General features: G+C 61.2%; 2 protein-coding genes across 3 annotated transcripts in view; both read left to right on the top strand.

Annotated features, from left to right (window-relative positions):
* Nucleotides 1–870: 870 nt before the first annotated feature.
* Nucleotides 871–2,857, top strand: SNRPE (small nuclear ribonucleoprotein polypeptide E). Of its 2 annotated transcripts, XM_077789029.2 has the most exons (5): nt 871–948; nt 1,268–1,294; nt 1,687–1,749; nt 1,982–2,060; nt 2,687–2,857. In XM_077789029.2, exons 1-5 carry the CDS (start codon nt 895–897, stop codon nt 2,740–2,742), a joined length of 279 nt encoding a protein of 92 aa, XP_077645155.1. In that variant the 5' UTR covers nt 871–894; the 3' UTR covers nt 2,743–2,857. The 2 variants fall into 2 exon arrangements, with proteins under 2 accessions (XP_077645155.1, XP_077645156.1); XM_077789030.2 differs by lacking the exon at nt 1,268–1,294 and having other exon boundaries at nt 871–930.
* A 3,927-nt stretch (nt 2,858–6,784) lies between these two features.
* The window catches only part of SOX13 (SRY-box transcription factor 13), a 48,180-nt gene continuing 45,622 nt past the window's right edge, over nt 6,785–9,342 (top strand). Inside the window, exon 1 of the mRNA XM_085561308.1 lies at nt 6,785–6,873. The gene's annotated coding sequence lies outside the window, so the exon portion shown is untranslated. The remainder of the gene's footprint in view (nt 6,874–9,342) is intronic.

Genomic DNA, 9,342 nt, shown 5'->3' with positions numbered 1-9,342 from the left:
AAAAAGGACCCTACTAAGAGCAAAAAATAAACAAAAAGAAACCCCAAAAAACCTAAGAGGAAAAAACCCAGAAAAACTCTACTACGAGAAAAAAAGCAAAAACCTATTAAGAGAAAAAAATCCTACTAAGAGCAAAAAAACCCCGAAAAAAAACTACTAAGAGAAAAAAAAATTTAAAAAAACACACTCAAAAAAAAAAATATACCCTACTGAGAGAAAAAAAAAGAACCCACAAAAAAATCCTACAAAGAGAGAAAAAATCCTAAAAATAATGATAGGGAAAAAAAACAAATAAAGTAAAAATCTCCTGAGGGCCTCACGCCGCCAGTATCCCACAATGCCCTGCGCGCTCCGCCCCTCACGGCGCCGCTTCCGGCCGCCATTACCGCCGTGCCCGCCTTGCCCGCCCCTCACGGCGCCAGTGTCCCACAGTGCCCCGCTCGGGCCGCCATTACCGCCCGTGCCCGCCTTGCCCGCCCCTCACGGCGCCAGTGTCCCACAGTGCCCCCTTCCCGGCCGCCATTACCGCCCGTGCCCGCCTTGCCCGCCCCTCACGGCGCCAGTGTCCCACAGTGCCCCCTTCCCGGCCGCCATTACCGCCCGTGCCCGCCTTCCCCGCCCCTCACGGCGCCAGTGTCCCACAGTGCCCCCTTCCCGGCCGCCATTACCGCCGTGCCCGCCTTGCCCGCCCCTCACGGCGCCAGTGTCCCACAGTGCCCCGCTCGGGCCGCCATTACCGCCCGTGCCCGCCTTCCCCGCCCCTCACGGCGCCGCTTCCGGCCGCCATTACCGCCCGTGCCCGCTTTCCCCGCCCCTCACGGCCCCGCTTCCGGCCGCCATTACCGCCCGTGCCCGCCTCCCCTGGCCCTCACAGCGCCGCGGCCCCGCGCAGCCATGGCGTACCGCGGGCAGGGCCAGAAGGTGCAGAAGGTGATGGTGCAGCCCATCGTATCCTGCCCGCAGCGCTCGGGGAGGGAGGGAAGGGAAGGGAAGGGAAGGGAAGGGAAGGGAAGGGAAGGGAAGGGAAGGGAAGGGAAGGGAAGGGAAGGGAAGGGAAGGGAAGGGAAGGGAAGGGAAGGGAAGGGAAGGGATGGATGGGGACGGGTGGGAAGTAGGGAAGGGAATGGAGGGAAGGAAGGAAGGGAAGGGAAGAAGGGAAGGGAATGGCGGGTTCCACTATGGGTTCCACCGCGGGTTCCCTTCAGGGGTTCCCCTCAGCGTTTCCCCCGTGCCCCCGGCTCTGCTGTGCCCTTAACCCCGGCCCCAGAACCTGATCTTCCGCTACCTGCAGAACGTGAGTGCCGGCAGCGGGCTGGGGGGGAGGGACCTCAAATCTCCCCATTTTAACCCCATAAAACCCATTTAACCCCAAAAATCCCCATCTTATACCCCAGAACCCCCATTTTATAATGCCAAAAAAACCTGTTTTATACCCCAAAACCCCCATTTTATAACCCCAAACCCCACCCAAAAATCCCATTTTATTACCCCAAAATCCCATTTCATACCCCCAAACCCCGTTTAACCCCATTCCCCCAAACCCCTCACACGCCAGACAGTCCCACCCCACACAGGGGTGACCGCAGACAGATTTGGGGTGGGGACAAACCCTGGACCCCAAACCCCTTTGGGGCCCTGCTGACCCCAAATCCCATTTGGACCCCAAATCCTGTTCCCGTTCTGCAGCGGTCCCGGATCCAGGTGTGGCTCTATGAGCAGGTGAACATGAGGATTGAGGGCTGCATCATCGTGAGTGCCCCATTCTGCTTTGGGGTTTTTTGGGGGGGTTTGGGGGTTTTTTGGGGTTTTGAGAGTTTGTTATTAGTTTTATGAGGAGGTTGGGTTTTTTTTGGGTGTTTTTTGAGGGGATTTGAGGGCTTTTTGGGGGGGTGGTTTTGTGTGGGTTTTTGGGTTTTTTTGGGGGGTTTTGTATGGGTTTTTGGGGTCTTTTGGGGTTTCTGAGGCCGGTGCTGCTCAGCAGGGCTTTGACGAGTACATGAACCTGGTGCTGGACGATGCTGAGGAGATTCACTCCAAAACCAAGGCCAGGAAGCAGCTGGGTAGGGCAGGGGGAGAGAACCCCAAATCAGGGTCTGGGACCCCAAATCGGGACTGGGACCCAAAACTCCGGGGGTGGGTCCTGGAACCTGGATGTGTGACCTTAAATCCTGGTTTTGGGACAGGGATCCAGGTTTTGGGATTGGGATCCAGCTGTGGGATTGGGATGGGATCCAGCTGTGGGATTGGGCTCCAGCTGTGGGATTGGGCTCCAGCTGTGGGATTGGGATGGGCTCCAGCTGTGGGGCCGGGCTCCAGCTGTGGGATTGGGATGGGATCCAGCTGTGGGATTGGGATCCAGCTGTGGGATTGGGATCCAGCTGTGGGATTGGGATCCAACTGTGGGATTGGGATGGGATCCAGCTGTGGGGATGGGCTCCAGCTGTGGGATTGGGATCCAGCTGTGGGATTGGGATCCAACTGTGGGATTGGGATCCAGCTGTGGGATTGGGATGGGCTCCAGCTGTGGGATTGGGATCCAGCTGTGGGATTGGGATCCAGCTGTGGGATTGGGATCCAACTGTGGGATTGGGATGGGATCCAGCTGTGGGATTGGGCTCCAGCTGCGGGGCCGGGCGGGATCGGGGCGCTCCCACCCCACAGGCCCATCCCGAGCCGTTGGTTGCAGGTCGGATCATGCTGAAGGGGGACAACATCACCCTCCTGCAGAGCGTCTCCAGTTAGGATCGGGCTGCTCCCGGCCCCCCAGCGGGATTGGGATCGCTGGGAACCCCCCGAGCTCCCGGGGGAATCGGATTTTGTACTTTGGGCAATAAAACGGGGTTGTTTTTTCACAAAATCTGGGATCGGGGTTTCAGGGAGAAATGTTTTCCAAGGGTTTTCCCCCTGTGGGATTGGATCTGGGGGGTTCAGGATAATGGGGGTTCGAGTTTTCCCAAACCAAACCCTTTATCCCAAAACCAATCCCATCTTCCCCAAACCAATCCCTTCTTCCCAAAAATAATCCTTCATTTCCCAAAACAAATCCCTTTTAAAAAAAAATCCCGTTATCCCATAACCAATCCCATATCCAATTGGATATGGATTGGATATCCCATATCCAATTCCTTCTTCCCAAACCAAATCCCTTTTTCCTTAAACCAGGCCTTTCTTCCCCACAAAAAGTCCCTTATTCACAAAAAATCCTTTTTTTATTCCCAAAACCAATTTCTTAATCCCAAAAAAATCCTTTTCCCAAACAATTCCTTTTCTCCAAAAATGAACCCCTTTATCCCAATAAGAATCTTTTTTTTTTCCCCAAACCAATCTTTCTACCCCTAAACAAATCCCTTTTTCCCAAAAAATCCTATTCCCTAAAAACCAACCTCTTTATCGCAAAAAGAATCCTTTTCTTCCCTCAAAACCAATCCCTTTATCCCAAAATCAAATTCTTTTTCCCAAAACCAAATCCCTTTTTCCCAAGAAATCCCTTCCCACTCCTCCCCCAAACCACAGCTCTGCCTCCCTCGGGGGATTCTTTCTTCTCAGGTGGAATTCCTTTCCCGAGCCTCAGGAATTTTGTGGGAATTCTGCCTGGAGCATCCCAAATTCCTGCCAAAACCAGAGCTGGAAAAATCTTCCAGAGGGCTCCGGACAGAAGGGGGAGCTGCGAGCTCGGCTCTCCCCGATCCCAGCTGGAATTCCCGACCCCCAGTCCCGGCTGGAATTCCCAGCCCCAATCCCGGCTGGAATTCTCAATCCCAATTCCAGCTCGGCTCTCCCCAGTCCCAATTCCAGACAGAATTCCCAACCCCAATCCCGGACGGAATTTCTGATCCCAGCTGGAATTCCCAACCCCAATCCTGGCTGGAATTCCCCATCCCAATTCCAGCTCGGCTCTCCCTGATCCCAATCCCTGCTGAAATTCCCAACCCCAATTCTGGCTCAGCTCTCCCTGACCCCAACCCCACAGAGACCCCAGGGCTGCTATGGGGCCCTGCAGGTTTTGGGGTCGGGGGACAGCCCCGTTTTGGGGTCCCCCAGGGCCCCACAGAGGGATTTGGGGTGCCGGCCCCATAGAGGGGCTTGGGGGTTTGGGGTGCCGGCCCCATAGAGGGGTTTGGAGGGTTTGGGGGTTTGGGGTGCCGGCCCCACTGAGGGGTTTGGGGTGCCGGCCCCACTGAGGGGTTTGGGGGTTTGGGGTGCCGCCCCCCAGTTCCGTTTGGGGCCCCCTTCTCAGCAGGGCTGGTGTGATAAGGGGGGTGAGATAAGGGCGGGGCAGGGCTGCGAGAGGAAATGGGGGCAGCGAGCGTGGCGGTGTCACCCCACAGGTGTGCCTGGGGAGGGTCTGTGTCACCTCCCCGGGTCTGTGTCACCTCCGCCTGTCCCCGGACACTGTCACCACCCCGGGCTGCAGAGGATGGAGACCCGGGATCCCCCCCGGGATCTCCCGGAGCAGCTGAGGGAATTCCAAGGGGCGGTGCCCGGGGGTGGCACCTGTGTCCCCGCAGGGCTCCGGGAATGGGGACAGCGCCCCCAGGAATGGGGACACTGCCCCGGACCCTGAGGGACCCCCGGGAATGGGGACACTGCTCCGGGAATGGGGACACTGCCCCCGGGCCCTGTGGGACCCCCGGGAATGGGGACACTGCTCCGGGAATGGGGACACTGCCCCCGGACCCTGTGGGACCCCCGGGAATGGGGACACTGCCCCGGACCCTGTGGGACCCCCGGAAATGGGGACACCGCCCCGGGAATGGGGACACCGCCCCCGGACCCTGTGGGACCCCCGGGAATGGGGACACCGCCTCGGGAATGGGGACACCGCCCCCGGACCCTGTGGGACCCCCGGGAATGGGGACACCGCCTCGGGAATGGGGACACCGCCCCCGGACCCTGTGGGACCCCCGGGAATGGGGACACCGCCTCGGGAATGGGGACACCGCCCCCGGACCCTGTGGGACCCCCGGGAATGGGGACACTGCCCCGGGAATGGGGACACCGCCCCCGGACCCTGTGGGACCCCCGGGAATGGGGACACTGCCCCGGGAATGGGGACACCGCCCCCGGACCCTGTGGGACCCCCGGGAATGGGGACACCGCCCCCGGACCCTGTGGGACCCCCGGGAATGGGGACACTGCCCCGGGACCCTGTGGGACCCCCGGCGGCACAGCGGGATCAGCACAGAGGCAGCAGATCCCAAATCCCATCCCAAACCGCTCCTACTGATCCCCACATCCCAAAAAAAAAAACCTTTTCCCCACAAATCCGTGCTGGAGGCGCTGCAGAGGCAGAGCCGGGCCGTGTCCTGCTGGAATCCCTGGGAATTCCCGGGATTAGCCCAGCCCAGCCCAGCCTGGGGAGCTCGAGGGGAGCTCCGGGGCTCTTCCAGCTCTTCCAGCCGGGCTGGGATCGCTCCAAGGCGGCATCCCGAGGGTGGTCCCAGCCCTGGCGAGGGGAGGAACCGCGGCCAGGCTGATTCCTGCAGGGGCAGCGTCCCCTTCTCGCCCGGCACCAGCCCGGAGCGCTCCCGGGGCTCCCCTCGGAGATCATCCCGGGGCTCCTCATCCCGGAGCGCTCCCGGGGCTCCCCCCGGAGATCATCCCGGGGCTCTCTTGGGGCTCATCCCGGGGCTCCTCATCCCGGAGCGCTCCCGGGGCTCATCCCGGACCTCTCTCGGGGCTCCCCCGGAGATCATCCCGGGGCTCTCTTGAGGCTCCCCCCGGGGCTCTTCATCCCGGAGCGCTCCCGGGGCTCCTCGTGGGGCTCATCCCGGTCTCCCGACTGAAGTTCCTCCTGTCTTTCCCGGGTGTTGGCAGAAGCGAGGGTATCCCTGGGCACAGCGGGTCCCTTTCCCTCCTCTTGGAATTCTGCTCCTGGTATCCTACTCCTGGAATTCTGCTTTTCCCCTGTTGCTTTCCCTGCTCTTTCCCTACTCCTGGAATTCTGCTCTTTCCCGTATTCCTTTCCCTGCTCCTGGAATTCTGCTCTTTCCCCTGTTCCTTTCCCTGCTCCTGGAATTCTGCTCTTTCCCGTATTCCTTTCCCTGCTCCTGGAATTCTGCTCTTTCCCGTGTTCCTTTCCCAGCTCCTGGAATTCTGCTCCTTCCCCCTCCCCCAGCCTTTCCTCGACCCCTGAGTTTGTTTTCCCAGAGGAATCAGCCGCGGATCAGCTCAGGGATCAGCCCCGGGATCGCCCCGGGATGCCGCGCCCGGAGCGCTCCGGGCCGGGCCGTCCCTCGCCGAGCGCTTTCCGGGTGCCAGGGAACTTTTCCCCGGCGCTGCAGGAGCCAAACCCGGCCGTGCCGGGGCAGATGTGGGGGATCCGCGGCATGGAAAATCGGGATCTTGCCGGGTGGACGCTCCTGGAGGCAGAAGCGGCTTCGTCCCGGCTGGGTTTTGTGCCCTCAGCCTGGAATGTGCAGGGACGGAGGGAGGGAGGGATGGAGGATGAACCCCCCGCTCTCAGCCCATCCCTGCGGGGTCCCGGCGGGGGTCTCTGGGTGGTCCCAGCCCCTCGGGCCGTGCCTTTTCAGGAGGGCACAACCGTGCGAAAGCGGGGCGTGGGGAAGGAAGCATTGCCGCCTCGTTGTTCTCCAGCGTCCCACACACGGAGCCGGCCCTCGGGAAAGCTCCGTGCGCGGCCGGGGATCTGCAGGGAAAGCAAACAATGGCATCCCCAGGGACAACAATGCCCCATTGTCCTTTGAAGCCCGAACAATGAGACAATGGCCCTCAGTCCGCTCCCTCCATTCCCAGGCACGCCCCCCCCGCGGCCCCGGGACCGCCCGGGCCCCGGGGCTCCCGCTGGCCCCGAGGAGCCGCCGCGCCCGCCGCTCGCTGGCCCCTCGTCCCGCTCGGCCCCTCGCTCCCGGGGTGAGTTCCGAGGGGTCCCCGCGGCCTCTCCCGCTCGCGTGGGGTGTTCCCGGTGAGAAGGAGGAGGAGATGGAGGAGGTTTCCCTTTGGATCCTCGGTGTTTCGGCGGCGGGGAGGGGATGGAAAAGTCCCGTCGGGTCACGCGGGCCGTGCCCGGAGAACAGTGGGGCTTTGTTGTCTCCGGGGGTGGCCACTTGTCAGCTCGCCCTGAAGGATTCCTGGGGAATCCGAATCCTCCTCTTCCTCCTCCTCCTCCTCCTCCTGGTGGCGTTGGGGACGAGCCCGCCCTGGAGCCGGCAGGTCCGGGAGGAGGCGTGGGGGCCGGGGGGTGCCCCCCATCCTGCGGGGCCTGGGGCACCCCGAGAGTCTCTGAGCCGCTCCCCAGATGTCCCCAGGCCACCTCCAGCCGCCCGCGGGGACCCACCCGCTGTCCCCGTGGTCGCCAGGAGCTGCGGGGCGAATCCCAGCTGGGGACAGCGGGGGTGGGTGGTGCCCACGCTGCCACCCCGAGGGTCCCTCCGGGAGGGCACAGCCGTGGAATGCTCTCCGGGGGCTCCCCAAAATCCGGGCGTGGTGGGGAGGCAGGGCTGGGGGGAGCCGGGACCGCCGGTTCCAGGGTCGGGACTGCTCGGCTGGGCTCGGCTCAGCTCAGCTGGGGCCACCTGGGGTCTCATTTGTCCTTTATTTTTTGGCGTGGGGATGGGGGACACGGGGACCTGGCTGGCCCCAAAGGCCACCGGCAGCTTCCAGCGCCCCTTGCGGGCTTCCAGCCCCCCCAAAATCCCGCATCCCCCCCAAATCCCGCTCCTGCCGGTACCTACGGGCAAACAAACGCACCTGAATAGGGAATGAATGGAGTGAGAAAAGAGCCCGGAGCACTTTGTGCTCGCAGCGAGCCGGGAACAATCGCTAAATACAAATCAGCGAGAGAAAAGGCAGAGAGAGAGGGAGAGAGAGAGAGACAAAAGCAAGAACGGCGGCACAAAGGAGAGGAATGAAATGGTAAAGTAAAGTCAAACAAAAAGGAGCCGGGCTGAGACAAAAGGAGGGAACAATATCCCCGAGGCAATAGGCTCCTGAACAATGGGGACAGTGACAGCGGCACAAAGACACACTGTTTGCAAGTAGACGTTATCTCACACAGCCACTGGCAGGCCTGGCCCTGGCGCTTCTATTTTCAGGGATGCTTTTGTGCTGCGCTGAACAATATTCCTTGCATGGCTGCAGATACTGAGATCAGGGGAGGCTTTTTTTGGTTTGGGTTTTTTTTTTTTTTTTTTAATTCTTTTTTAGCCTTCCCGGTGCCAGCTCTGCCATCAAAACAGGTTCAGCCCTTTGGAGCGGAGCGAGTGATCCGGTGACAATGCCAGGGGAGGGGGTGGCACCGAGGCAGTGCCACCAAGCGCCGCGGGAGCCGCCGGGCTTTTTTAGGGGGGTTTTAGGATGGGCACTCCGGGCTTTCTGGGGCCCGACTTTGCATTTGAACAGCCAGCACCGGGCAGACCTGCAGGATGGGTTTTGCGGCTCCTTTTTGTTGGCAGCGCTTTGGTTTTTAACCTCTGAAGGTGCTGGCTGGGCCGGGAGCGGCTGGCACGGCTCGCTGGCACGGCTGGCACGGCTCCCTGGCACCCCTCGGCCCTGGAGGGGTCCCCCGGGCCCGGTGACACATGGTGGTGGCACAAGTTTGGGGGGGACAATGTGCAGGAGCGTTGAGGATGTCCCCGGGAATGTTCTGCTCAAGTTTTGGCACTCCTGGAGCCATGGGAAGGGCGAGCTCCCGGTTTTCCATGTGGGATTTGGGCCGGCAGGAGCAGTTTGGGGCTGCTCTGTGCCCCCCTGCCTGTGCCCATTCCCTGGAATTCCTCACCCTGGGGCTGCTCTGTGCCCCCCTGCCTGTGCCCATTCCCTGGAATTCCTCACCCTGGGGCTGCTCTGTACCCATTCCCTGGAATTCCTCACCCTAGAGCTGCTCTGTGCCCTCCTGCCTGTGCCCATTCCCTGGAATTCCTCACCCTGGGGCTGCTTTGTGCCCATTCCCTGGAATTCCTCACCCTGGGGCTGCTCTGTGCCCATTCCCTGGAATTCCTCACCCTGGAGCTGCTCTGTGCCCATTCCCTGGAATTCCTCACCCTAGGGCTGCTCTGTGCCCTCCTGCCTGTGCCCATTCCCTGGAACTCCTCACCCTGGGGCTGCTCTCGCATGGAGAGCTCTGCGCTGATTTGTGGGATCACGGAGGTGTCATCCTAAAAAATCCTCCTCTGGAACCTTCCCAGCTGTCCCCCACTGCCTGGCTCACCCCAGGAACCACGGGTACCCCTCAGCACTTTTTGGGGTGTGTTAGCAGCACCCAGACACCCCCTGATCCATCCCAATCCCTCCTCTTGGACACCCCACAAATCACCCATCCCTTCCTGCAGCTGCCGGGGTCCTCCTGTCCTTTCCCCCCTCCCAAATCCACCCCCTCCTCCC

This window comes from Lonchura striata, chromosome 26, assembly GCF_050655825.1.
Source record: "Lonchura striata isolate lonStrDom1 chromosome 26, ASM5065582v1, whole genome shotgun sequence".
NCBI classification, from domain to species: Eukaryota; Metazoa; Chordata; class Aves; order Passeriformes; family Estrildidae; genus Lonchura; species Lonchura striata.
Note: the sequence above shows the minus strand (reverse complement) of the source record. Positions and strands in the feature narration are given on the sequence as shown.